Source organism: Oryzias latipes, chromosome 15, assembly GCF_053564925.1.
Source record: "Oryzias latipes strain Hd-rR chromosome 15, Olatipes_Hd-rR_3.1".
NCBI classification, from domain to species: Eukaryota; Metazoa; Chordata; class Actinopteri; order Beloniformes; family Adrianichthyidae; genus Oryzias; species Oryzias latipes.
In genome coordinates this window covers 14,687,443-14,715,307 of record NC_136251.1, presented here as the reverse complement: position 1 = coordinate 14,715,307, position 27,865 = coordinate 14,687,443, and the positions used below count along the sequence as shown (strand labels likewise).

At 44.0% G+C, this 27,865-nt stretch overlaps 3 protein-coding genes across 7 annotated transcripts; 1 reads left to right on the top strand and 2 right to left on the bottom strand.

Annotated features, from left to right (window-relative positions):
• Positions 1–3: 3 nt before the first annotated feature.
• LOC101167894 (ferroptosis suppressor protein 1) lies at positions 4–14,209 on the bottom strand. 3 transcript variants are annotated; one of them, XM_078931475.1, is made up of 10 exons: positions 4,196–4,295; positions 3,820–3,891; positions 3,104–3,278; positions 2,006–2,121; positions 1,813–1,932; positions 1,656–1,748; positions 1,478–1,586; positions 1,074–1,226; positions 706–906; positions 4–643 (listed from the first exon to the last, which is right to left on the bottom strand). In XM_078931475.1, exons 3-10 carry the CDS (start codon positions 3,276–3,278, stop codon positions 492–494), a joined length of 1,119 nt encoding a protein of 372 aa, XP_078787601.1. In that variant the 5' UTR covers positions 3,820–3,891; positions 4,196–4,295; the 3' UTR covers positions 4–491. The 3 variants fall into 3 exon arrangements, with proteins under 3 accessions (XP_078787601.1, XP_023818860.1, XP_011482528.1); XM_023963092.2 differs by lacking the exons at positions 3,820–3,891; positions 4,196–4,295 and adding an exon at positions 14,069–14,209; XM_011484226.3 differs by lacking the exon at positions 3,820–3,891 and having other exon boundaries at positions 4,196–4,296.
• LOC111948738 (uncharacterized) lies at positions 3,936–27,672 on the top strand. Of its 2 annotated transcripts, none has more exons than XM_078931478.1 (7): positions 3,936–4,099; positions 5,249–5,314; positions 6,278–6,356; positions 7,465–7,627; positions 26,010–26,192; positions 27,060–27,248; positions 27,490–27,672. In XM_078931478.1, exons 2-6 carry the CDS (start codon positions 5,260–5,262, stop codon positions 27,081–27,083), a joined length of 504 nt encoding a protein of 167 aa, XP_078787604.1. In that variant the 5' UTR covers positions 3,936–4,099; positions 5,249–5,259; the 3' UTR covers positions 27,084–27,248; positions 27,490–27,672. The 2 variants fall into 2 exon arrangements, with proteins under 2 accessions (XP_078787604.1, XP_023818861.1); XM_023963093.2 differs by lacking the exon at positions 3,936–4,099 and adding an exon at positions 4,756–4,850.
• LOC101167643 (ferroptosis suppressor protein 1-like) lies at positions 10,421–19,164 on the bottom strand. Of its 2 annotated transcripts, none has more exons than XM_020709381.3 (10): positions 19,030–19,164; positions 18,619–18,729; positions 15,590–15,764; positions 15,005–15,120; positions 14,810–14,929; positions 14,653–14,745; positions 14,475–14,583; positions 14,069–14,221; positions 11,760–11,960; positions 10,421–11,694 (listed from the first exon to the last, which is right to left on the bottom strand). In XM_020709381.3, the coding sequence occupies exons 3-10, from the start codon at positions 15,762–15,764 to the stop codon at positions 11,543–11,545; spliced, it is 1,119 nt and encodes a 372-aa protein (XP_020565040.1). In that variant the 5' UTR covers positions 18,619–18,729; positions 19,030–19,164; the 3' UTR covers positions 10,421–11,542. The 2 variants fall into 2 exon arrangements, with proteins under 2 accessions (XP_020565040.1, XP_078787603.1); XM_078931477.1 differs by lacking the exon at positions 19,030–19,164 and adding an exon at positions 18,843–18,887.
• Positions 27,673–27,865: the final 193 nt, after the last annotated feature.

The window sequence follows — 27,865 nt, the reverse complement described above, 5'->3', positions numbered from 1 at the left end:
ATGTTCAAAGACAATTTCATTATTTTTATTTGTGACATCAAGAGGGGGGTTCATAGAAAACAGAAATTGTGAAATTTGCTTCATTTTCAAATAAACGAAAAAATGAAACCAACAGTGGAATAAAACTAGGTGTTAAGTGTTAAATATTAAAATGATTATTAAAGAAACTTAAAGAGAATTCCTACATTTTCACATAACGTATTGTTGGGAGATGGCTGGATTCTGCAGGATAAAGCTGCGTTCTGCGAATTTTAGCTGGGTTCTACATGTTATAACTTGGTTTCTACATGCTGTAGCTGAGTCCTTCATGTTAAAGTAGGATTCTGCAGGTTGTAGCTTGGATCTGCTGGTTATAGCTGCATTCTGCAAGTTTTAGCTGGGTTCTACAGGTTAAAACCGAGTTCCGCAGGTAATAACTTGGTTTCTACATGCTGTAGCTGAGTTCTGTATGTGAAAGCTTGGTTCTGCCTGTTATGGCTGGGTTCTGAAGGTCAGGGCTGGGTCTGTTGCATTTCCTTCCAGCTCTTCCACAGCAGCAGGTCACGGCTTTTCCCCAGGGTCACGAGGAAGCGAGGCAGCCTGTAACCGTTGAACTGACCCACTCCGTCATTCCGGCCCATTGCCAGCAGCATGGTGACATTACCTGGCAACCAGAACACTGTCAGGAGAACTACGAGCATGAACTGTGAGACTGCTGGTACACACCTGTGCTGTACACTTTGAGCTCTGCCCCCCTCAGACTGTTGAGGATGTTGGTGACGGCAACAGCAGCCTGGAGCCCGGCGACGTACGCTGTCTTGGGCTTTTGTGTGCCACTGCAGTCACCCACAGCAAAGATGTTGGAGAATCCATGGACCTGCAGATACTGGTTTACCCTCAGAGCTCCACTGTCATCTATGCTGTCCTCTGCAAAAACAGCAAGATTCACCTGCAGCTCTCACACCTGGGCATAAGGCTCAGGTCCACCAGGCAACAAATAGCTGTTTATTGCAAACATCTAATTGATCTGTGATGAGGACCAAGAGCAGCTGCTGCCCTCATGTGTTCAGTCAGTGAAAATGCAGCATACTCACTGAGACCCAAGCTATAGGCAGCAGAGTTGATCTTGAGTCCAGTGCAGCAGATGATCAAGTCTGTGGTTAGCGTCTCGCCTCTTTCCGTGCTCACCTTCATGTTCTTCTGGGTCTTGTTGAGCTGCAGCTCCGACATTCGACTTACTTTTTGTCCTGAAACATTAAACCCCATGAGCCTGACCGGAGCACACCTGTCTGCGGCTGTACCGGCACGCCCCCTCTGCTGGCAGTAAGCCGCAACTCTGCTCTAACTGTCAAAACATCAGTACTTTTCAGTTTTCTTCTGCAGTTTGAGGTGGAAAAGGTAACCATGGCAACAGGAATGATGCTTGGTGAGCTTCAGATGACCATTAAACCCACCCCAATTGTCATGAAGACCACACCCTACACACAGCTCTTCTTACCCAGCAGGAGCTCCACCCCCTTCTCCAGAAGAACATCTTTTGCCTGCTGTCTGACGCTAGAAGTCAGCTCTGGGTCAGCCAGTCCAATTCTGGAGTGTATTAGAACCACCTAAAGGCAGAAAAGGAGTCAGAGAACAAACACAAGTGGAGAAAGGCTCAAAGCTGAGCTCCTCCTGACCTTCTTCTCTGGATACTCCGTCTTGATCTCAGCAGCCATCTCCACACCGGTCGACCCGCCCCCAATCACCAGAACCGAGTCTGCCGCCTGGATCTGCATACAGAGATAATGAGTGTCACACTAGAGCACTCTAACAGACGAGCACAGGTGGACTCACCTGTTCCACCAGTTCCTCATATTTCTGCACGCTGGCTTCCAACGATGACACTGCATTGAACTTCCCGGGAAACGGACCGTCGGTGCCAGTGCACAGGATGAGGTGGGAATACTGGATTTCCTGCCACACAAACACACGTCTCACAGCAGCAGAACCAGCAGGTGAAATGCCCCCCCCGCTCAGCTGTCCTTACCCTTCCACCCTGCAGAATCACCGTCTGCCGGTCCGGGTCCACATTCTCTACACGGCCCTGAACAAAGCTGGATCCAAACGTCTTAGCAAACGGGATAAAGGTCCTTTGAGCAAAGCCTGGTGGAAGAAGCAAAGGTCAGCCGGAACACGCCCCCCCCTGAGCATGTCTGCATGGCCACAGCTGAAAAATGACCTAGAACAATCTAAAAGACCCACTCCAAGGAAAACCATGCTTTTGGTGTTTTTTAACATGCTCTTATAACATTTTTTTCATGATGGACAAATATAAAATAATATAGGAGTAAAACTGCGTTTCTGAGTATTTCTTTATTCAAATCGCGATGGAGTAGAAGCAAATATAAGTCTGCCTGCTCAACTCCATTCTTTTGCATCTACTAGCAGATAAAAGATACGAGAACATCTTCATTTTCCTTGTCTTAGCTGACATCTGGCTCGAACTGTGCAGCTGGATAACGCCAATATTGTTCACCATTCTTGTTGACCCTCTAAGGTTGTGAGGGCTGTAGGTTAGCGGGAGAGAATATAAGGGATGCCTGGAAATCAGGAAGGCTGACGTCTATGCCAACAGTCCCACCCACAAATCAGAGGTGAATTTCTGATGAACTACCACCACTCTGCAGAAAATGTCCTAAAAAATTATAGTTTTTTTTATTTTGGCAAAGAACTGCTTAGTCATAATAAAAAAAAACACTTGAAACACTTTGACTATAGCTAAGTTGGAGTGGGACTTTAACCCTCCTGTTATGTTTATTTCAGAGGAACAGCACTTGATTTGAATTACAAATAGAGTAACTGAATCTTTTTTGTTTGCTGATTACTCTAAACGCAGTAGTTTCAAAGTGGAATAAAACTATTTTTCAATTTCAAAATAGGTCGATATAACAAAGAACTTAACGCGACGTTTGAAAATAACTGACAAACTTTAACAAAAAACTATTTCTTCCGCAACATGATGACTCAGCAGTTCAGGAGTTTCCTCTCTCAGGCCCCAGACAACACCTCAGGACTGAGCTCCTCCCTCTGCTCCAGCCCCGCTTTGTGTTCTGCAAACAGTGACTCAGCACAAATTCCCTCGCACCCGGCTGCACGGATGCTCTGAGCCCAGCCACGTTGTGGTGAAACGCCTCTCTCATGTCGATCAGAGTGAATGGAACCCCCTCAGACTTCAGCTGCTGGGCCGCCGCTATGCCGCCGAATCCTCCGCCCACCACCACCACGTGGACACCCTCTGGTAGCGAGACCTGTCCCCCCATCTGTGGACACACAGACACAGCATGTACACAAATCAGTTTGATGATCTAAGCAGATTTCTTTCAGCAGAAATACAAATACACCTGCAAGCTGCTAGAACACACTCATTGAGCATTTTGAGATTGGCCACGCCCATTCTGGTCGCAACTTTAGCAGTGGATATGTCCGAATTCCTTCCATAATTTCTCATCACTGATTTCCCAAAAACATCTTTTTACATGAAAATTTGTTTAAATGCAATGCATTGTGGTCCATATTCGCCAATTTAGAGAGCATTAATGCACACTGGTTTTTTGCAAAGGCTTCTGGGAAATTTCTAGTATACTGGATTTTGGCATTGCGGTTTCAAACAGCAACACAAAATATATAATGCTTGAAGTAGTGAGGGAATTCGGACACACCCCATAAACACAATACAAAATTTAGAAAAGAAAAAAAAACGTTCCTCTGTGATGGATGTAAACTGTGTCGCCTCTCGTTTGTTTTGATTTTGAAGGCGCTTCAAAACGGAAGTCAAAGGGTTGTCTGCTGGTTTGGACTCACTTGGTTGGTTCTCCTCAGCAAATACTCGGTTCAGGTTTTCCTGCGGTTCGTATGGTCTCCTTTTAAACAGCTCTGTCGGAGCGGAAGTGACATCAGAATTCTCAGACTTTTGATGTCGCTTTTACACATGACAGTGTTTGACAACTGAAGTTCTGCAGCTGAAGCCATGTTCGCTTTAGAACTGATTTTAACAAACGTTCCGCTCCAAAAGCGCCGAGGCTCATTCAGGATCATCAGAACCCGAGCTGCAACTGCAGCGGAAACCAGGTCTCCGGTTCCGGTACTGTCTATGCAAACTTTTTACCGAGATGAGATAATCGGACCTAAACTTAGTTCATCGTGAAAAAAACAGTAATCCAATCAGAGTCTCGCTCACCTGGATTTTGCAGGATTTCTATGAAGTTCTTTTCGCTGCAGATTTGGTTCTGCTCCTGTTTTAAATACTTGATTCGAATCGGAAATCCACTCAGTCTGAGGTTCAGGTGCTGCAGGATTCTCGAAACTTTGGACCTGAAACTCCCCTGAAGTTAACAGCAAAGAACCAAGCTCTGAACCACGGTGTGCTGATCAGAACTGATCAGAAGGTTCTGTACATGGATCTTAACGGCTTCTGGTCCTACATGAGGACCTCTACACTTTAATGTTTAGTTGAATTGCTGTGACAGCATTTTTTAATGTCAAGTCACTGTTACAAAACTGTGTTAAAGGGTGAAGCATGTCTCATTTTTGAATGACCCCCACCCTTCTAATGATTCAATCACACATGCACAAACATTCAAACACATTTACAGCTGTGGAGACGTTCACAGATGGCTTTGCAGACATCAACCCAGCTGGGAAAACAAGAATTGTTGGTTGCTTGGCGTGAGACATTTAAGAGGATGGAGAGCCCCTTTTTAACAAAATTCAGGCATCATATTTCTGCAAGAATCGACACAGCTTTCATAACTCTGCCTGTCATCAGGGAGAGATGCTTTCTGTGAACCAAATCTGTGCAAAAGGACTATGTTGCCATGACAACAGACAGTTAGGTAAGGAAGCGAACCCTGACCCTTAACCCTTGTGCTATCTTAGATGACCCCACCCTTACTTTGACGTGTTATGCCAACCATGACAAAGGTGGGTAAAGGTGGAAAGATTTCATGTAATCCATGGACACCAGTGAAGATCACAAATCATTGAAGAAAAAAGGTTCAGCGCACTGTCTAGTGGGTCTAGATGACCCAACTCCCAATGTTAAAGTGCTTAGGATAGCACAAGGGTTACGGAGGTAGAAGCTCCTAGAAATAAGAGATGGCAGGGCTTCCTTCTGAGGCTCCTGTGATTGAATGATGAGCACTTCATCTGTTTATGTGTCCATGTTTCCTGAAATTTGAAAAGTTCTCCAGTCCTGGAAGCAATTTCTTAGCCTTTCTTTGATATCGTCTAGCAAAAAATCTAATGAGAAGATGGGCGGAGCCAACAGTGTCTTCCTACTCGGACGCCACCAGAAGAGGTGAGCAGGCACCCACTCTTTGCACATGCGGGTCGATATACCTCTGATTATGGATCATTGACTTTAATTTATCTGTGTGATTCTCTTTCCTATCCTACTGTGTTCTGGGCCATCAGAATCCTTTCCTCTGTCTTGACCTGGTCTACATCTCCATCCTGCAAGACCCCCCCCCACACACACACACACGTCTCTGGCCTCTCCTCCACTTGTTCCCTGCTCTTGGTAGAAGTCACAATATCGTCTACAAACATTGCAGTCCATGGTGATTCTGTCCAAAACCATTGCAAACAGAAAGTGGCTCAGAGCTGATCAATGATGTAATCTCACCTCCACCTTAAACCCCTCTGTCACCTTTACAGCACACCTCACCACTGTCTCACAACTCACTGCTCTAATCCTTGTGGTATCTTGTGGGGTCAAAATGACCCCACCCTTACATTGACGTGTTATCCCTACCATGACAAAGGTGGATAAAGGTGAAGAGGATTTTATGTAATCCATGGACACCAGTGAAGATCACATATCATTGAAGAAAAAAGGTTCAGTGCACTGTCTAGTGGGGTCTAGATGACCCCACTCCCAATGTTAAAGGGCCTTGGATAGCACAAGGGCTAACATACTTATCCGCAACTCCAGCTGTCCTCATACAATCCCACAATTCCTCTCACAGCACCCTGTCATAAGCTTTCTCCTGATCTACAAAGACAGTGTAGCTCTCTCTCACCTTCTCTGTACTTCTCAATCAACATCCTCGAAGCAAATATTGCATAGTGCTATTTCTTGGCATGAAACCATACTGCTGCTCACAAATGTTCGCTTCTGCTCTTAGTCTAGCTTTAACTACTCTTTCCCATACCTGCATTTTATGGCTCATCAGCTTTATTCATTTGTAGTTGCCACAACTCTGCACATCTCCCTTATTCTTAAACATAAGCACCATCACACGTCTCCTCCATTCCTCAGGAACCTTCTCACCACCTCTTGAACAACCCGGTCAAAAAATCCACTGCCATCTCTCCCAGACACCTCAATACCTCAACAGGTACTGTATATCACCAGGACCAAGTGCCTTCATCCTCTTCAATCCCCTCCCTCACTTCACCCTTCTTCATTTTTTTTACTTCCTGCTCCAAAACAGTCACCTGCTCTTCTACTCTTTGTTCTCTCATTCCTTCATTCACTAATATCAAAGTATTAACCCCATCTTCCATTACACTACTGACATCTGTCAATACATTTTTATCCTTATTCTTAATCACCCTAACCTGCTAAATGTCCTTCCCATCTCGGTCTTTCTGCCTTGCTCATCTGTACAGGTCAGCCCCTTGCTTGACCTTTGAGACCTCAACTTTCATCTTACACTGCATCTCCTTGTACTCCTGTCTGCTCTCCTCGGTCCTCTCAGTGTCCATATACACTCCTGCACCTCCTCATTCCATCACCAACTCTCCTCATCAACTTTGTTTCCTGATCACACACCAAATACACTCCTACCAGTCTCCCTGATCACATTAGCTTTAATTATCCAGGCATCTGGGAGTAAGTTCTGACAACCCAGAGCCTTTTTCAACTGCTTCTTAAAAGTTATGCAACATTCTTCCTTTTTTGGCTTGCACCAGTTTTTCCTCTACTGTGTCTTATCCTTTTCTTTCTTTCTTTCTTTCTTTCTTTCTTTCTTTCTTTCTTTCTTTCTTTCTTTCTTTCTTTCTTTCTTTCTTTCTTTCTTTCTTTCTTTCTTTCTTTCTTTCTTTCTTTCTTTCTTTCTTTCTTTCTTTCTTTCTTTCTTTCTTTCTTTCTTCATCTTCATCATCTTCATCACCAGAGTCATCTTACATACCACCATCTAACGCTCACTGAAAACACTCTCACTCTCTTTTTACTCCAAAATACTCCTAACAAACTCCTCTATTGAGATAACTCCTCCATTTCTCTTCCCATCTCCACCATGATAGAACAACGTTACCCCTGCTCCTAAGCTTTTATCTGTGCTACCTTTCCACCCGGTCTCCTAGACACTGTATGTCGTGTCAACTAACTCTATCTTTTCCTGTCATAGTTCCAACATTAAAAGTTCCTACTCTCAGTCTAACGCTTGTGACTTTCCTCTTCTCTCTTTCCCTACCAATGTGCCTTCCCCCTCTCTTTCTTAGACCCACAGAAGTCCAATTCCCACCGACACCCTGTTGGTGTAGAGCACTGATGGCGATCATTGTTAACCTGGGCTTCGACCGATCTGGTATGAACGTCATTGGCATATTTGGTATGGCAAAGATTTTACTGCCCTCACAAACACAACCCTTCACATTGGATGAGGTTAGTAAATCTTACCTGTAATTTGATTTTTAAAAATCATTAATATAGATTTTGTCAGGGCTAAATTTTGTGCTTTTTATGGGTGAGTTTCTTCTATTGGCAGGTGGATGGACTCAAAATAACTCTAAGTTTCTCCTACCAAATCGCCCATTTTCGGTATGTTGTTGAGGTGGGCAGAGCAAACTACTTGGTGTGCTGTCCTACTTCATTTTGGTTAATCATGGTCTTCGACGCCATGTCCAAATGAAAATTCCATTTTTTGGTGTTTTTAGCATGTTCATGCAGTATATTAAGAAAATAAGATCTAAACTGGATTTCTGAGAATTTATTTTTTTCGAATATTATATCGAATATAATCTATGTTCGAATTGGGGCCCGCCACACTGGAGAACTCCTATTTAACCGGCAGCACACACACAGTTCACCCGCACCACCATACATAGATGGGGTCGGGGAGGGGCGGTCGGTCTTCACCCGCCTGGTCCTCTCAGGGCGGCCAGGTTTGTGGGTATCCTGTCGGCTGCAGTGGTGGTCAGGCATACAGCGCTGGGGGGTCGATCGGCCAGAGGGGGTTACTGCGTGGTGGCGGGGGGTTAGGGGCATCAAGAAGATTGTGAGCATATGTGTGCGAGAGTGCATGGGTGGGGACAGAACTGGGGGCTGGCTCACCGGGTTCCTCTGGGGCTCTCCCTCTTCATCGCAGAGTGCAGGGAGGGCATGAGGGGGGTATGGGAGGAGGGGTTGGATAATATGGCGGGTGGGGAGGGTCGTGGGGGGGGGGGGGGCAGTGGTTGCTTAGTGATATCTGGATTGCTTGGGTCGGGTGCCGGGGCTGGCTGGGGGAGACGGGGCGCTGGCTCGGTGGTGGGCGTCTCATGGGTTCATGTGTACAGCGCCCGGTGGCCCCTATGGCTGCCGCCTGCTACGGCTAATCACGCCTGTCCTGTGGCCTGGGGGCCCAGACGCCGGACTCGCCTATGCCTTTCGGCGCCGGCCTCTGTGACTGGCTGGGTGGGGGGCGCGCCCCCCCCCCCCCCCCCCCCCCCCCCCCCCCCCCCGGCTAGGGGAGCTCCTTGCCTGGGGGTCTTTCCCCCACTCTCCAGGTCGGGCTGAAGGATCTGGTTCCCCTTATGAACACACGGTTCACATGCATCTCCACCCCCACTTGCACGTGCACACTGCCACACTGCTCCCTGTCTGCTTCATCCCTCCTCCTAACCCACAGTGTATTAATGGGCAGATATCTTCCCCTCATCTTTGTGTCAGAATTTCACCTTTGAAAGTAAAATTTGTCTTTCCAGCAGATCTGGTATAATTGTTACACAGCTTAAAATAATAACTTTTTCAAATCCCCCACATTCTCCACCTCTTTTCCTTTTATTCCCTTCCACTCTCTCCTCACATTCTTCGCCTCTTCCTCCACCCACACACTAAATGTAACAATTAAAAAAAAAAAAAAAAAAAAAAAGCGGTTTATACAAATTTACACTCTTTTGAAGATATATAACCTCTTTTTGTGATAGCAAAACCTGTCCAACACAAAAGGCCTTCAGCCCTTATCTGTTTGCTCGGCTGTTGGACGGAACAAATTAAAAAGGAAAAAAACAAAACAAATTTGTTGTAAATCAGGACAGAGTGAAAAACTGCCATTGGAAAAAGCTTGTAGCGGTGATTTAGGTGCTACAGTTGGAAAGCCACAGGCTCTTTGTTCCGCTCCATTCCGATGCATCCACTTGCAGACAAATAGATCCATGTACATCTTTATTTTTATGGATCAAAACTTCACAGCTGGAAAGCTCCAATACTGCTTGCCATTTTTGTTGCACAGGTAATGCTAGTTTGGGGTTTAGTGTGAGAGTGTGTAAACATATGAATGTCAGGTTGTGGGGACAGGCTTACTCCAACAGTCTTGCACACAATTCAAAGGGTACATTTCTAATGAATTCCTGCTGCTCTGCAGACACTATGTAACTATGTTACAACCCTGTTTTTTATTTTAGCTAAAACCCCCATAATCATATGTGATGGACCAGGCTATCACAGCTAAGAGCACAGATATTTAGTCCAAAAATAAATCCTTTTGAACCCGTCCCAACCCCCTTTGAGTCCAGGTAGTGGTACAACCCTCTTGGAGAGCTTTCAGTCTGGTAACAACTTTTCTTTTAGGCGTCTTTTAGGGCATCTTAAGCAGGTACAGCTCCACGTGAAAAACTCAAAACAACAAATAATTAATATTCACAAAAAACCACAGCAAAATTTCAAATTAAATTAAGTGGAACTGTACACTACACCTTAAAGTTAATCCTGTGTTACTGAAATCATCACTCATAATAGAAAGACCACTGGAAATGCTTTTACAATAGATCAAAAGATGATTGGAGTGGGAGTTTAAATACCATGGTACAGTAAGGGTTAGATGCATAGTGAGTATGCATGTGTGATTTTACGCCACTTCATCTTAGGACAGTAAAAAAAAAGGTTTATTCTAAGCATAAATTACTGGCAGTGACGTGCGAGAATCAGATGTTTACAGTCAAAGTGTTTGAGTTAGATCTGGAAGAAGAAGATGAACCCTAAAAATGCCTCATGATTGGAACTGATGGGAAAAAACATTTTTATGGATCTGATGCATGAACAACAGGAAGATCTACAACTTCAGATCATCCTACGGAGCTTGGAGAATTGCCTTTTTTAAGTCCTGTCCACCAAATGAACACACAGATTGTAATGGACATGTTTTGCTTTTACAGTTAGGGTTGTTTAACAGTCCTTCAAATGTGTTAATATAAAACCTTTTTTGTAACTGATGCTGAACTTTATTGAGTTTCAGCTGCTCGAACAGGACGACAGATGATAATACAAAGTCATGAGATCAGATGAGTGTCATAAATTGCATGCTTTGGTGCTCATACACGCACCATCACATGGTATCCACACAACTAATTACAAGTATCAAATAAATCTATGCAAATTAACAGTATTTATAGAGGACTTATTTTTAAATCGTGCCAGTTGGTATTTTCTTGTGCACATAGACAGGCATACATAGTATTTGCGCATGCAAAAAAACATCTACCACCTATGTTTGTACAAAGTCAATGTGCAGGCGAGTTGGATGACTGTTTCCTGGAGTGTACTTTATTATATTGAATGCTCCGTTCAGGGCCCATCTCACTCAGATCAAGACGGGAGACAGGGCCAGACGTGACTATCTTCCTCCTGGTGTGTGCGTGCATGTGTATACTAAAGGGGTGCTGTTAAAATGGTGGAATGGGGCAAAACAAACACCTCCAAACAAACACCTCCTTCTGCTAATAAACAAAAAAATATGAAATTGGTTTCTTCTTTATATGAAAGGACATGGCGCCAACCAGAGAAAAAAACTAATTGTTACATGTTGAATATTAAAGGTTCAATGTTAAATATTATTAAAGAATAACAGAAGGAATGTAAAGAGACCTCCTTCATCTCAAAGGTAAAAATATTGTAACAACCTAGCTGGTACATCACTATAACCAAGCTGCTAAGTAAGTGGCTACATTGGAGAGCAGTCCATGCCCCATACACTACAAAACCCAAATAAGTCTCAGAGAGGAAGAAATAGGCAGCAGAGTATAAATTCCCTTTCAATATCAACTCCTATTTAATTTAACACACCTCAAAGAGCCTAATAGCATGGACTTCATTTCTGCTTCCAGTCCTCTCACTGATGGTTTTCATCTATGATTCCCCACTTCCCATGAGTCTAAGGGGCTGAAGGCGGGGCTTACCCCCAGGTCGCTACAATATTTTTGTCGGGTTATAGCTGGATTCTACAGGTTGTAGCTGGGTTCTACAGATTCTAGGTTCTGCAAGTTAAAGTTGGGTTCTGCAAGTTTTAGCTAGGTCATATCTGTTTTAGCTGGGTTCTGGAGGTCAGGGCTGGGTCTGTTGCATTTCCTTCCAGCTCTTCCACAACAGCAGGTCGCGGCTTTTCCCCAGGGTCACGAGGAAGCGAGGCAGCCTGTAACCGTTGAACTGACCCACGCCGTCATTCCTGCCAATCGCCACCAGCATGGTGACATTACCTGGCAACCAGAACACTGTCAGGGGGAGAGCTGCGAGCATGAACTGTGAGACTGCTGGTACACACCTGTGCTGTACACTTTGAGCTCTGCCCCCCTTAGACTGTTGAGGATGTTGGTGACGGCAACAGCAGCCTGGAGCCCAGCGAGGTACGCTGTCTTGGGCTTTTGTGTGTCACTGCAGTCACCCACAGCAAAGATGTTGGAGAATCCATGGACCTGCAGATACTGGTTTACCCTCAGAGCTCCACTGTCAGCCATGCTGCTCACTGCAGAAACAGCAAGATTCACCTGCAGCTGTCACACCTGGGCATAAGGCTCAGGTCCATCAGGCAACAAATAGCTGTTTAATGCTAACATCTAAGACAGCCTTTCTCAAAGAGTGGTCCACGGACCACTGGTGGTCCGTGAGCGCCCCCTAATGGTCCGTGAGGCGGCACGGCGGCAACCGGGAAAGTTAGTCTGCCTTGGAGTTGAACGTCAACTTAAAATATGGATCAGTGGCTTAGGACAGGGTCGCTTAAAAGAAACTCAGATGAAACATCTGACACAACTGTAAAGGTGCTACGAGTTTAACAACGCTATGGAGTCCCAGGAAGATGTCAAAGTCATCAAAAGAGACCCCGTCACAAAGCTGTGAAACTCGCCATCAGCGTGAAAAATCCATCGCTAAGGTGAAACGAAAATATCACAGTGACTACATACAGTTCGGGTTTTTTTGGACTGGAGAGGAGGAGGATCCCAAACCACACTGTGTTTTGTGCTATGAAACATTAGCTAACGAGGCTATGAAACCTGCAAAATTGAAGAGGCATCTAGAAAATAAGCACAAGGAGTACCAGGGGAAACATATTGGATTTTTTGAAAGAAAACGCGATGAACTGAAGAAACATATTTCGACGAAATTAACAGGATTCCTCTGTCCAATGACACTGTCCAGCAGCGCATAAAAGCTAACGCTGAAAATGTCGGAAATCAGTTGGTGACACATTTACACCAAAGTCAGTTTTTCTCACTACAGTTGGATGAATCTATCGACCTGGGGAATGAAGCAAATCTGTTGTGTTTTGTAAGATACATTTATGCCGGTGGATTGCATGATGAGTTTCTCTTTTGTCGTTCCTTACCAACCAACACAACAGGAGAAGCAATTTTTCATTCACTCAATGATTTCATTGTGAAGACTAACTTGGACTGGTCAAGATGTGTCGGGATTCGCACCGACGGTGCAACCGCAATGACTGGAAAACAGAAAGGCCTGTAGTAGCGCGCATTCGAGCAGTAGCGCCATCTGCAGCAGCAACACACTGTTGCATCCACCGTGAAAAACTGGCTGTGAAAAAAATGCCACAGTGAATAAAATCAGTACTGGATGAGAGTGTGAAAATAGTTAAAAAGATCAAAGCAAAACCACTCAACTCGCGTCTTTTTAAAGCTGTGTGTGAAGAAATGGGAAGTGAACACACAAAACTCCTTTTTCACACTGAAGTTCGCTGATTGTCGTGTGGAAAAGTCCTCACCCGTCTGTTTAAACTGCGAGATGAGGTAATGTTATTCCTGCACCACAGTGATGAACTGTACGACAGAATGCATGATTTCCAGTGGCTTGCAAAGTTGGCATACTTGGCTGATATTTTCAGCACTCTCAATACTTTGAATGTGGCACTGCAAGGGAAGACTGTCACCATCTTCAATGTCCAGGACAAAATTAAAGCTACACGCCTCAAGATGGAATTGTGGTGTGGCCGTCTTGATGGGAGAGAATTCGACAGTTTTCCAACACTCGCTGATTTCCCCTTGCTGCTGGGGAGGATGTGGATGGGAGCACAGTTGCATCCTTCAAACAACATCAACTTCCAAGCTTTCACCAAGAGAGGTTGACAGCCTTGTGGACATTGCATCAGATGGGACACTGAAGACAACTTTCAGGGAGAAAGGTTTGACTGACTTTTGGTCCTGACTCTGCTCTGAAACTGTTGATGCCGTTTCCAACTACCTACAACTGTGAAGTTGGATTTTCCACACTTGTTGGCCTGAAAACAAGGCAGCGCAACCGAATCAGTGTGGACTACGATATGAGACTGAAACTCTCCAGTTTGGAGCCAGACATTGCTTCACTCATGGCCCAGAAAAAGCAGCACCATTCTTCCCATTAAGATGGCAAAAAAGACAGTCAGTGAGTAGAGACTTTGATATTGATAAAGCTGTTGTTTTGGGAGCAGTTCAGAATTAGGTGGTCCGTGAATGTTTGTGTTATGGGTTAAGTGGTCCTTGGTCTGAAAAAGTTTGAGAAACACTGATCTAAGAGATCTGTGATGAGGACAAAGAGCAGCTGCTGCCCTCATGTGTTCAGTCAGTGAAAGTGCAGCATACTCACTGAGACCCAAGCTATAGGCAGCAGAGTTGATCTTGAGTCCAGTGCAGCAGATGATCAAGTCTGTGGTCAGCGTCTCGCCTCTTTCCGTGCTCACCTTCATGTTCTTCTGGGTCTTGTTGAGTTGCAGCTCCGACATTCGGCTTACTTTTTGTCCTGAAAATATTTAAACCCCATGAGTCTGACCGGAGCACACCTGTCTGCGGCTGTACCGGGACGCCCCCTCTGCTGGCAGTAAGCCGCAACTTTGCTCTAACTGTCAAAACATCAGTACTTTTCCGTTTTCTTCTGCAGTTTGAGGTGGAAGAGGTAACCATGGCAACAGGAATGATGCTTGGTGTGCTTCAGATGACCATTAAACCCACCCCAATTGTCATGAAGACCACACCCTACACACAGCTCTTCTTACCCAGCAGGAGCTCCACCCCCTTCTCCAGAAGAACCTCTTTGACCTGCTGTCTGATGCTAGGCATCATCACTGGGTCAGCCAGTCCAATTCTGGAATTAATCAGAACCACCTAAAGGCAGAAAAGGAGTCAGAGAGCAAACACAAGTGGAGAAAGGCTCAAAGCTGAGCTCCTCCTGACCTTCTTCTCTGGATACTCCGTCTTGATCTCAGCAGCCATCTCCACACCGGTCGACCCGCCCCCAATCACCAGAACCGAGTCTGCTGCCTGGATCTGCATACAGAGATAATGAGTGTCACACTAGAGCACTCTAACAGACGAGCACAGGTGGACTCACCTGTTCCACCAGTTCCTCGTATTTCTGCACGCTGGCTTCCAACGATGACACTGCATTGACCTTCCCAGGAAATGTACCACTGGTGCCGGTGCACAGGATGAGGTGGGAATACTGGATTTCCTGCCACACAAACACACGTCTCACAGCAGCAGAACCAGCAGGTGAACACCCCCCCACCCACTCAGCTGTCCTTACCCTTCCACCCTGCAGAAACACAGCCTGCCGCTCCGGGTCCACATGCTCCACGCGGCCTTGAACGAAGCTGGATCCAAACGTCTTAGCAAACGGGATAAAGGTCCTTTGAGCAAAGCCTGGTGGAAGAAACTAAAGTCAGCCTGAACACGCCCCCCTAAGCATGTCTGCATGGCCACAGCTAAAAAATGATCTAGATCTGTCCAACCCCTCCTGCCCTCCTGTCATGTTCTTTTCTGTGTGACACCACTGTTTGTTTGATCTGAATTACAAATAGAGTAACTGAACCTTTTTTTGTATTCTGATTAAACTAAACAAGACAAGCAGGAGAAGTTTCAAAGTGAAAAAACTTTATACTATTTTTAAATTTAAAAATGGGTTGATATAACAAAAAACATAACAGGAGATTTAAAAATAACAAACTGACAAACTTTTACAAAAAACTATTTCTTCCACAACATGATGACTCAGCAGTTCAGGAGTTTCATCTCTCAGGCCCCAGACAACACTTCAGGACCGAGCTCCTCCCTCTGCTCCAGCCCCGCTTTGTGTTCTGCAAACAGTGACTCAGCACAAATTCCCTCGCACCCGGCTGCACGGATGCTCTGAGCGCAGCCAAGTTGTGATGAAACGCCTCTTTCATGTCGATCAGAGTGAATGGAACCCCCCGAGATTTCAGCTGCCGTGCTGCTGCTATGCCTGCAAATCCTCCGCCCACCACCACCACGTGGACACCCTCTGGTATGGAGACCTGTCCCCCCATCTGTAGACACACATACACATCACGTAGACAAATCAGTTTGATGATCTAAGCCAGGGGTCCCCAGACTTTTTCCAGCGAGGGCCACACAATGTTTCCATTCTCTGATCAGGGGCCGGGGTCAGATTGAAACAGAAAAAGTGTGACAGTTGCAGGGGTGCCTAAATGTAAACTGAAAGCCTTACATAACAAATATTAATAACCCAAATCTGACATTAAATAACCCTCTCTGAGTTCTTCACCAAGAAGAAAAAATTTTAATAATCAGCAAATATATAATAAGACAATCAGTAAAAAATATACAACCCTCTCTGGGTTCTTTACATAAAAAGTCAGGAAATATGTAGTAACAGTATCTTAGATTTTAGAAAATCAATGACCTAATAAATCTCTGTGGGTTGCTCACAGAAATCAAGCTTCTGTTATCCATGCACAATCTTAGGTAAATGGTCAACTTCAGTTGTAAGAACAGAATCTCTTAAATGACTCATATGAACAGTCTCTTAACGTTTTTTGTGTTCTTTCCTTATAATCCAGTTTTGAAGGTTTTCAGGAGGCTAGCCTAGTAGACACCACTGTCTGCTCTCTCTGATCAACTTCCTAGGTTAAATACGCTGCATTCTGGATCAAAATTTTTCTTACCTAACCTTTTTGTCATTTTTCCGTTTTGATGGGGGGCGGGGTCAAGTTCAAGTTCTATGAATGGGCAAAGTGAGGTTGCAGTAGCAATTTCAATTCAAATTAGATTAGATTAGATTAGATTAGATTAGATTAGATTAGATTAGATTAGATTAGATTGGATTAGATTAGATAACTTTATTCATCCCACAATGGGGAAATCTTTATGGGAAAGCTTTATTGGGGGGACCCAGATGCGTTCCCAGGCCACCCAAGAGGCGTAGTCTCTTCAGCGTATCCTTGCTCTGCCTCAGGGACTTTGCCCAGTGGGACATGCCCGGAACACCTCCCCAGGGAGGCGTCCAGGAGACATCTGGACTAGATGCCAGAGCCACCTCAACTGACCCCTTTCGATGTGGAGGAGGAGTGGTTTTACTCAGAGCTCTCTGCGGGGGATAGAGCTTCTCACCCTATCTCTAAGGTAGCGCCAGCCACCCTACAGAGAAAGCTAATTTCAGCCGCTTGTCTTTGGGACCTTGTTCTTTCGGTTATGACCCACAGCTCATGACGATGGGTGAGTACTGGAACAAAGTTCGACCAATAAATTGAGAGCTTCGCTTTCTGGCTCAGCTCTCTCTTTACCACAACGGACCAGTACAGCGACCAAATAACTACGGATGCTGCTCCGATCCGCCTGTCAATGTCAGGCTCTGGTCTTCCCTCATTCGTAAACAAAGACCCCAAGAAATTTAAACTCCTCCACCTGGGGCAGGGTCACTCCACCCACCGAGAGATGGCAAACTACCTTTCTCCGGTCAAGAACCATGGCCTCAGATTTAGCGGTGCTGACCCGCATCCCAGCCGGTTCACACTCGACCGTAAACCGCCTCAATGCGCGCTGGAGGTCCTGGCTTGATGAAGCCAACAGCAAAACATCATCTGCAAAGAGCAGAGAGGAAATCCTGTGTTCCCCAAACCAGATCCCCTACGGCCCCTGGCTGCGCCTAAAAATTCTGTCCATAAAAACTATGAAAAGAACTGGTGACAAAGGGCAGCCCTGCCGGAGTCCAACATCCACAGGTCTGACTGCGAACAGCTCTTGCTCCGGTCATACACAGACCGGACAGCCCTCAGTAGGGCTCCTCGGACCCCATACTCCCAGAGCACCCTCCACAGGATACCACAAGGGATTCGGTCAAAACACCTTTTCCAAATCTATGAAACACATATGGTGAAGAAACTCCCACGAACCCTCCAGCACCCTAAAGAGGGTGTAGAGCTGGTCTACTGTTTCAAGACAAGGAGGGAAACCCCACTGTTGTTTCTGAATCTGAGGTTCAACCATCGGACGGACTCTTCTCTACAGTGCCCTGGCATAGACTTTCCAAGGGAGGCAGAGAAGTGTGATTCCCTGGTAGTTGGAACACACTCTCCGGTCCCCTTCTTAAAAAGGGGAACTACCACCTCTGTCCGCCAGTCCAGTGGTACAGTTCCCAACTGCCACGCGATGCTGCAGAGATGTGTCAGCCAAGACACTCCCACAGAATCCAGAGACTTGAGGTACTCAGAGAGGACTTCATTCACTCCAAGAACCTTGCCACTGAGTAGCTCATTGACTAACTACCTCAGCGACTTCAGCTTGGGTGATAGACAGCCTCACCCCAAAGTCCTCATTTTCTACTTCCTCAAAAGAAGGCGTGTCAGTGGGATTGAGGAGATCCTCAAAGTATTCCTTCCACTGCCCGACAAGACGCCAGACGCCATTGCAATTTAGCATTTGCCCTCTCAAGTTGGTTACGACGACGAACTGGAGTGAGGTCAAGACCTCGATGAGGACGACGAGCATGCAGATGAGCTTCCCTGACACGGTTTCTGACAGTTTGTGCAGAAATTCTGTGGTTATGCAAACCGATTGTTTCAGCAGCTGTCCAAGTGGCTGGTCTCAGACGATCTTGGAGGTGGATATGCTGGATGTGGAGGTCTTGGGCTGGTGTGGTTACATGTGGTCTGCGGTTGTGAGGCCGGTTGGATGTTCTGCCAAATTCTCGGAAACGCCTTTGGAGAAGGCTTATGGTGGAGAAATGGACATTCAATTCCCCAAGAACAGCTCTGGTGGACATTCCTGCTATCAGCATGCCAATTGCTCGCTCCCTCAAAACTTGCGACATCTGTGGCATTGTGCTGTGTGATACAACTGATCTGCGTTTATATTTTTGGTCAGTGTAAGAAAATAAATTACCTTTTGTGTTGAAGAGTTGATCAACCAAAATTAATGTTGTTTGGAAAGCAGGAATCCAGGAAGAGACATTTGTGTTTGTAAAGAATCTCTTTGTTGTTCCAGATGATATAACTGTGAGGAGAAAAAGTTGTGTTTGTAAATGAGTAAAAGGAAAGCCGGGCGAGGAACAGCAGAAAATTTGAATGGAAGCTTATTTACATAGTTAAAAAAGAAAAAAAACTTACACCAAGAAGTTGCCAAATAATGTCATATGGAATAATATTCTGTATAGAATTAGGACATTTCTGAAAAAGTAAGATCAAATTCAGCTTAAAAGTGATGTTTAGTAAAGAAAAGGAGAGAGAGTTCAGATTCACATGACACCTAGTCAAAACAGAAAAAAAACAATCAACCATTCAGAGTCTCGCTCACCGGAATTCTGTAGGACTTGGATTAGGTTCTTCTCGCTACAGATCTGGTTCCGTTCCTGTTTAGGTACTTGATCCGAATCTGATATCCACCCAGTCTGAGTGGACCCAGGAAAACTTTAGCTCTTACAAAACCATTAACGGGGCACGGCATCAGCTCTCTGCGAGGGGTGGGGCTCTCCTGATGCATTCAGGTGCTGCTGGACTCTCAAAACTTGGGACCTGAAACTCTCCTGTAGTTTCTGCAACTTTTGACTGTACAGTGTGTTTCAAATAATGCAAATTCTATTTTTGTATGATTTTTTGAATACTCAATGCAAATGAAATTCAGCATAATTTTCAAGTGACTAACCATCAGGGTATATGTTAAATGTTATTGAAAAAACTCCTAAAGATAACAGTATTTTTTTTTAATAAAAACCTTAAAACGCACCGTTCCACAACATTACGAATGACAGAGCTCCACAATACTTGATAAATTCCAAAGAACTTAAAATGTGTTGCATTAGGAGGTTGTAATTACTAAACTCAAAAGCTATTCCAATAAAAACATCTTAAAAGGTTACATTTCAACAAAGGACCCCTTCTTTTGTGGCAGTTTCACAATTCTCGCATCCATTGAACTTTTGGAGTTTCTGCTTTAAAAATAGTCTCACAGAGCCGCTGTTTGGATGTGAAATGCCTCCCAGCCTCACAGATATTTTGCTTGATTGAGGATGCTCCAAAGGTTCTCAGTAGGGTTTAGATCAGGGGAGGATGGGGGGCACACCATCAGTTTATATCCTGTTATACCTATAGCAGCCAATGATGCAGAGTTATGCGTTGCACCAAGAGATGGTGCATTGCCATACATGAAGATGATTTTGTTACAGAAAGCTAGGTTCTTCTTATACAGTGAAATAAAGTAGTCAGTAACATACTTTTCAGAGGTCATTTTCACACCTTCAGGGACCCTAAAGGGATTGACCAGCTTTCTCCCCATGATTCCAGCCCAAAACATGACAGTGACTATCCACCAACCGCCAACTACTCCATCTAGCTGGACCATCCAGGGTTGCATGGCACACATCAGTGAACTGTTTGAAATGAGTCTTTATGTGTGTTGGGGCCCACTGCAGCCATTTCTGCTTGTGAGTGTTGTTTAGGGGTGGCTGAATAGAAGGCTTGACCCCAGAGACACAAGCAGCGTCAAATATGTGCTAGCTGCTATTGGCTCTGACTCAGCCACAAATCTCTTAAAAGTATGACGATCACACTTAAGTTTTTGTGAAATTGGAGCAAATCTATTGGGTTGAGATCTGGTGACTGTGGAGGCAATTTAAGCACAGGCTGTGGTGTTGTAACCATGCTCAAATGGTACTAAGGGGCCCAAAGTGTTCTAAAAAATAATCCCCCACCACCCACCACCAACCTGAACTGTTGCTACAAGAAAGGATAGATCCATGCTTTCATGTTGTTGATGCCAAATTCTGACCCTACCATTTGAATGTCGCAGTAGAAATGGAGATTCATCAGAGCAGACAATTTTCTCCAATCTTTTATTGTCTAATGTGAGCCTGTGTGAAATTCAATTCAATTCAATTTTATTTGTATAGCCCAAAATCACAACAACAGTCGTCTCGATGGGCTTCGAAGTAAAACATGAACTCAAAAGGATCACGAATACAAAGAGTTCAATAGAAAAATACTAAAATGAACTAACAAACTGACTAAGCTATACTGGCATCCCTGCCCTTAGACCCCCCTTCGCGGTAAGGAAAAACTCCCAAAAAAACCGGATTCCGGAAAAAACGAAGAAACCTCAGGGGTGCCCACATGAAGGAGGGATCCTCCCCCAGGACGGACAGGCGATTTACCAGAAATCTTAGAGAAGAATTAACTTATCTAAATCTACAACTACATATATAAAAGTCCAGCAGACGAGCTTCATCCAGCCGTGGTTGTGGGGACAGTCAAAGGCGCGAGTCGAGCCGGAGACAGGAACCACAGCCAGGTGTAGGAGCAGGAGCAGAGGCGAGGTACTCGGTCAGGTACAGAGCAGAGACGAGCCAGAGATGAGCCAGAGGCAGGATCCACAGCCAGGTGTAGGAGCAGGAGCAAAGGTGAGGTAAACGGTCAGGAACTGGAGCACGGATGAGCCAACTAGAGTCTGGAAGCACTCCCACTCCCCAGGAGGGGAGAGGAAAAGAGGGACAATACATGAATCGCACTGCACCAAACAGAGGCATGGAGAACTAAATGATAAATTATGATCAAGAATAGAGGAGAGGAAGGGTAGAAGTAAAAACAGGAAAGAGGACAGAACCCCAGAACTAAATGATAAATTATGATCAAGAATAGAGGAGAGGAAGGGTAGAAGTAAAAACAGGAAAGAGGACAGAACCCCAGTGCACCATAGTTACCCCAGCTTCAACTTCTAGCAGCCTTTTAAAAGAAATAGTTATTATTAATTTAAACAAATTAACATTAAGTTAAATAATCTCTGAATACTAACTAGTCTGACAATAAGCCTGTCCAAAGAGGAATGTTTTCAGTCTAGCTTTGAATGTAGAAACTGAGTCGGCCTCTCTTACATGAGCTGGGAGTTTATTCCATAAGACAGGGGCTTGGTGACTAAACGCTCTACCTCCAACCGTACTTTTACTAATTCTAGGAACCACAAGCAGTCCTGCATTTTGCGAGCGAAGTGTTCTCATTGGATGGTAAGGGACTATGAGGTCCTTAATATAGGACGGGGCCATTCCATGTAAGGCCTTATAGGTTAACAGGAGGATCTTGAACTTGATTCTGGAATCAACTGGGAGCCAATGGAGCGAAACTAACACAGGAGTGATGTGATCTCTTCTGCTAGTTCCAGCTAACAATCTAGCTGCTGCGTTCTGAACAAGCTGGAGACTTCTTAAGGAACTCTTAGGACACGCTGCTAACAAGGAGTTACAGTAATCCAGCCTCGACGTAACAAATGCATGGATGAGTTTTTCAGCATCACTCTTAGAAAGTATATTTCTGATCTTAGCAATATTCCGCAGGTGAAAAAAGGCAGTTCTGCACGCCTGAGATATGTGAGCCTTAAATGATAAATCCTGGTCAAGTAAAACCCCAAGGTTTCTAACTGTGGAATTGGGGGCTATACTTATGCCATCCAGGGAGACTTTCTGAGCAGACAGAGTATCTCTGAGGTTTTTAGGACCAAGTATAATGACCTCAGTTTTTTCTGGGTTCAAGAGGAGGTAATTAATTGTCATCCAGGTCTTGATGTCACTGATGCAGGCGTTCAGTTTCTCTATCTGGTCATTCTGGTCAGGCTTCATGGATAAATACAACTGCGTATCGTCGGCATAACAATGAAAATTAATGCTGTGTTTCCTGATTATGTTTCCTAGGGGTAGCATATAAAGCGTAAACAGGATCGTTCCCAAGACTGAGCCCTGTGGGACTCCATAGTTGACTCGAGTGCACTGAGAGGAATGGCCATTTACATTAACGAACTGATACCTATCGGACAGATAGGATTTAAACCACTGGAGAGCAGATCCTCTGATCCCTATGTCCTGCTCTAGTCTATGGAGTAAAATACTGTGGTCGATAGTGTCAAAGGCTGCACTGAGGTCCAATAGGACAAGAATAGAAAGTAGACCCTTTTCTGAGGCCAATAACAAGTCATTAGAGACTCTAACTAGTGCAGTTTCCGTACTGTGGTGAGGTCTAAACCTCGACCGAAATGGCAGCCTTAGTCACTGTTCTTGGCTGACAGGAGTGTCACTGGTGTGGTCTTCTGCTGCTGTAGCCCATCTGCTTCAAGATTGGACGTGTTGTGCATTCACAGATGTTCTTCAACCTCAAAAGTATGCAGACCTCAGTTGTAACCAGTGGTTATTTGAGTTACTGTTGTCCTTCTATCAGCTGGAACCAGTCTGACCATTCTCCTCTGACCTCTGGCACCAACAAGACATTTCTGTCCACAGAACTGCCACTCATTGGATATTTTCTCTTTTTCAGACCATTCTCTGTAAACCCTAGAGATGGTTGTGGGTGAAAATCCCAGTAGTTCAGCAGTTTCTGAAATACTCAGACCAGCCCGTCTGGCCACATTCAAAGTCACTTCAGTCACCTTTTTTCCCCATTCTGATGCTCGGTTTGAACTGTAGCAGATCGTCTTGACCATGTCTACATATCTAAATGCATCGAGTTGCTGTGATATGATTGGGTAATTAGAAATTGGTGTTAATGTGCAGTTGGAAAAGTTTGTCCAATAAAATGGCCATTCAGTGTATGTTGATGTGTTGCAACTGTTTTAGTTCCAGCGAGAAGAAATGTGTTCCAGCACATATTATTTGCATCTGTGGCTTTAACACTAATGCATAATGAAATGAATCCATTCATGGGAGTCTGAGGAAACATTCCTGTTTGATGACCTGCAGCTGCAGATCTCTGAAATTAGTATTTTATTTAAACATAAAGAGTTTTTCTTTCTTTTAGAATTTTTGTTTGGAATAAAAAGACTACAATTTGTGGTCTCAAAGTTTTTTTTTTACAAAATTAAAATATTATAATATTAAGTACCATCCCATTACTAAGACACCATATGATCCTTTCTTGTTTCACAAACAGGTTTTTGCTGCCAGTTTAAAGAAACACTACAAGAACAAGAGCCACTGAGGCGTTTCCTGACAAACGCGTTTTATCAACCCGTTTGTCTGAACGCCCAAAAACCTTCTCAACACAAGACCAGAACCATTGCAGAAACAGCCCGACAGAACAAGTGAAAGGTTCTTACATATAGAAAACAGGTTTTTGATGCAGCTAAAATAGAATTTGTTGAGTAGGTACAAAATTCTGATGGTTTTGGAGCTGTTTTTAATTATTTTCATGACTGTAAAAGTTTGGTTGGACCATGAGGTCCAGGTGACACGGTTTCTGAGGCACTTTTAGTCTGGGTCACCATCTGGGCCCCATGTGAGACTCTACACAGACATCACAGCTCCTGGAGCTTTAGAACGTAAAACAGTGAAGGTGTTTGTGGACTGACAGGCTGAGTCAACTCAACCACAAAAGTATCAGAGAAATAAAAACTCCCAGAATTAATTTGCCAGTTCAAACCCGTTGTCTTTAAAAGTGTTCTCCCCTGTTAGCAGCTCAGAAAGTCAGTCAGTCAGTATCTTTTTGTGCTGAAGAAGCTGCTGCTGTTCAATTCCCATCTTTGTGAAGGTCATGTTTGAGTTTGAGTTTAATTTCAGTTGCATTAAAAACCAATGAAACAACAGCTCAGATGTGAAAAAAAGGTGTTGGAATTTATTCATTTTAATCTTAGATCACATGTCGACTGATTGATAGTCTACAGTTGTCCCTTTAGGCTCTTTGGCTGTTGGGTACCCATGCTAATTATTTCTGTTTTTGAACACGCCTATGTTCCCCCCACTAGTTTATTGTTTTGAAATATCTCACAGATAGCTCAGCTTCTTAGCCAATCAGATCTCAGCGGCACCTGCTTTAAAGGAATGTTGGAGGTGAAAAAGTAATTCTGCAACTCAATAAAACAAGAAAAAAAAGAAACAAAAGGCCAAAAACAGCAGCCCTCTATCATGGAAACAGTTTTTCTCTGAAGTTTGTTCTCTTTGAAACGCTTGAGTTAATTTTCTATTTATGCTTCTCTCATGAGCCCCATTCTGAGGAGCTGGAAGTAGAAATCATCAAACAGAAGCCGACTTCTCACAGATCCACGTGGACCTGAATTGTAGTCACGGTCCTGGGGCTCTCAGCAGGCATCAATATCAGATTAGGGCAGACTGAGATCATACTAAATAGTTATTTACGTGTTTAGTATACTTTTAGTATTTAGCCTTTGTAGCATGTGATGTGGTGTAGTGTGCGTTATTTGTCATTTGTTTTTGTTTTGGCCCTGCGACGGACTGGCAACCTGCCCAGGGTGTTCCCAGCCTTTACCCAACTGAAGCTGGGATAGGCTCCCGCAACCCTGTGATGCCAACATTTATACTTATACTGCAAATTAATTTTGGCCACTCATATCGGGTATTGGCTGGATTTGACTTATAGTACCGGTAATCTGGTACAGCCTTGAAAAAAGCATATTGACAATCACTAGTAAAATGTATAGAGAGGCTACAAAACCTTAGACGTCTGTTGACGTGTACCGACGCAAAGAAGGCTGAAGAAGAATTTTTAAACTCTCTTCAAGGTTTTTGCTGGTGAAATTGAAAAGCTCAACAATAAGTTTGTATTTATATTTTCCAGAATGGTTGAGCCATTTATTTTGTTTTTACAGTCATTAGCTCCTCTAAGCTGCATTGGGGCGGCTGTGGTGCAGAGGTAGAGTGGTCGACCACTGATTTGAAGCTCACAAGTTCAGCTCTCGCCTTACCTACCAATCAGTCAAAGTTGTCCTTGAGAAAGACACTGAACCCCACATTCTCCTGGTGGTTACAGATGGTTTCTATGAATGGCAGCAAGGTTGAAAAGCACTATCATGCCTTCTGCTGCTTTGCACTTATTTTTATGAGGAAATGTCCCTTTTCTTAGAAACAGTTCTCCTACATTAAAGTCCATATTATTTCCACAAATATCTATTTGAATAAAGTTAAATTTCATTTTTTAGTCACCTTCCTTCTCTTCTTTGCTCTCCTTAGTGAAACCACAGTAGGCAATGAATCTTCACTTCAATCCTGCTCTTTGCACATGATTTTAAATGTCATTTTTTTGGTATTCAATACAGAATCTTTTTGTGCCCCTTCTGCATTCCTGAAGCCAGAACATTGCTCGTTGAGAACATTTTTAATTTTAATTTTGGAAAAATGCAATGTGTTGCTTCAGAATTTTTTGGGATTGTTTAAAAGAGAAGGTACAGGAGCCACGCCAGCCATTGTGAGTGCCACACAAGGTGACAAAGAAGTGTGTCCAAAATGAAATTTTTTATGAGTCACTAACATACCTATATCAAGTCAAACAGGGTTGTGCCTCCCTTGGCAGTTTGCAGACTCTGCAGCCACACCTGGTTCCTGCAGGAGGAGTATCAGACAGCGACAGTATAAAAATGGGAGCTGTTCACTGCTCACACACAAATCTGCACACATCCTTCAGCAGCCATGGATAAACTCAAGTCAATGGTGGGATCAAATCCTGATGTCGTCGAACAAGCCGGCAAGAAAGCAGGTGAGTTTTCGCGTGAGCCTGTCAGTTTTTTTGTCTGTGTTTCTGCGTCAAACAAAAACGTGTTCAGTTCCTGTCTGCTTCAGCTGATCCAAATTTTTTTTTTTTTTTTTGTACTTTTGAAAGGTGTAACAATATATGATTATTTACCTTCTTTTGAGATAACTTTTTCAGGTAATTTAGCTTCAGATGTTGATTTTTTTATTTTAATTTTTGAGATTGGTCTATGTTTTGCATAATTCTATATTCTTTTTTAGCTATCTGAGGTATTCTAGTGATGGGTTTTATGGATTTTGATGAATTTATAAAAACTGATTTTCTTTTGTCATTTTCTAATATTTTTCTAAAGCATTTATTGTTGCACTGTCATTATTGTGAATAACATTTTTTTTTCTCATTATAATTTTTCTTTTTAAACATTGGTATATTAAAGGTGGGCCAAGTTCACTCTGGTCAGCTTCTAAGACTGTTTCACTTTTTGGCTCCAGTTAGCCTCCAGCAGAGATGTTTCAGAATTGTCTCCATGGATTCAGTGTTTCCGTTTGATTGCTGGTCTGGGAACATTGTTGCATCTCTTCACATGAACTGGAGAAGGTGACCGTGAAGGTCCAGATCTATAGTTAAACTAAAGGTTAATGATATAAATCCAACTGCCTTTAGTGATCCAGCTGGAAGGTGGTGATTCAGCACAAGAATTTAGGAAAAATGAAATGAATAAAAATCATGCGCTGACCAGAACTTGACTTGGTCTGTTCTTTTGCCGTTTTGATGACGACTTGACTGAAGTCTATGCTGTAGCTCTGATGCTTATGCAGATGTTTTCACTGACTGACACAGGACAGACAGAGCTCACCATGTGCTTTTCTGCAGGTCAAATGGTGGAGCAAACGGTGAAGACTGCTTTGAGTGGGAAAGACGGACAGAAAGGAAAGAAGGAACCAGGAGGACAGGCAGGGGTGAAGGTGGAAGGACAAGCAGGAGGAGCACAAGCGAAGGTGGAAGGAAAAGGGGGCTTTGGTCTTGATGACGCACTTTCTACAATGGGCAAATTTTAGGGAGGTAAGTTTTAAAGACAGAAAGAAATGGCATGACACAAAAAGAAGGGGCAGAATTTCAGAAAGATCTGTCAGGTTCTTCCGGCCATTCCTGAGCAGATTTATGGAGAAGGAACCTTTTGACCTACAAATCCACCCAAACAGTTGTTTCTGTGGGTGTAGTAGCCCCACCTCATGACAAATGTCCCACAATCTGCCAGGGCAGAACCACAACAGTTTACACTTTCATGTTTGTGTGCTCTCAGGTTCGAAAGGGTTCCTGGGAAGCTTCGGTCTGTAAAAACTCAGCAGAATCTTCATCAGCTTCATCCATGTCTGCCACAGGAGCAACTGAAGTCTGAGTCCACATTTTTATGTCAGATTTCCTACATGAAAGACCATCAACTTCCTGTGACGTACTCAACAAAAATAAATTTCTTTAAGTCAAATGTTCTCCTGTGTTTTCCTCATAAACACCAAGTTGTGAAGATGTCACAAATTGACACCACCTTACTCAGTTATGAGAGACAAACCCACAAAAACGTCACAAAACTGAGCACAAAGAAAAGTCTAATCTCCATTTCCAGATAGTTGGAAAAAAGCACAAGTCGGAATTGAAACCAGAATTCATTATTTAACCAT

Bases quoted from the DNA above. Each gene is read 5' to 3' on its own strand.
- LOC101167894 (XM_023963092.2), bottom strand. From the start codon at position 3,278: ATGGGGGGACAGGTCTCGCTACCAGAGGGTGTCCACGTGGTGGTGGTG. The intron at 1,933-2,005 runs GTAAGGACAGCT...TTTGTGTGGCAG, and splicing joins TGATTCTGCAGGGTGGAAGG to GAAATCCAGTATTCCCACCT. The intron at 1,749-1,812 runs GTGAGTCCACCT...CTCTGTATGCAG, and splicing joins ATGAGGAACTGGTGGAACAG to ATCCAGGCGGCAGACTCGGT.
- LOC101167643 (XM_020709381.3), bottom strand. From the start codon at position 15,764: ATGGGGGGACAGGTCTCCATACCAGAGGGTGTCCACGTGGTGGTGGTG. The intron at 14,930-15,004 runs GTAAGGACAGCT...TTTGTGTGGCAG, and splicing joins TGTTTCTGCAGGGTGGAAGG to GAAATCCAGTATTCCCACCT. The intron at 14,746-14,809 runs GTGAGTCCACCT...CTCTGTATGCAG, and splicing joins ACGAGGAACTGGTGGAACAG to ATCCAGGCAGCAGACTCGGT.
- LOC111948738 (XM_023963093.2), top strand. From the start codon at position 4,790: ATGCTTTCTGTGAACCAAATCTGTGCAAAAGGACTATGTTGCCATGAC. The intron at 5,315-6,277 runs GTGAGCAGGCAC...TCCATTCCTCAG, and splicing joins CTCGGACGCCACCAGAAGAG to GAACCTTCTCACCACCTCTT. The intron at 26,193-27,059 runs GTGAGTTTTCGC...GCTTTTCTGCAG, and splicing joins ACAAGCCGGCAAGAAAGCAG to GTCAAATGGTGGAGCAAACG.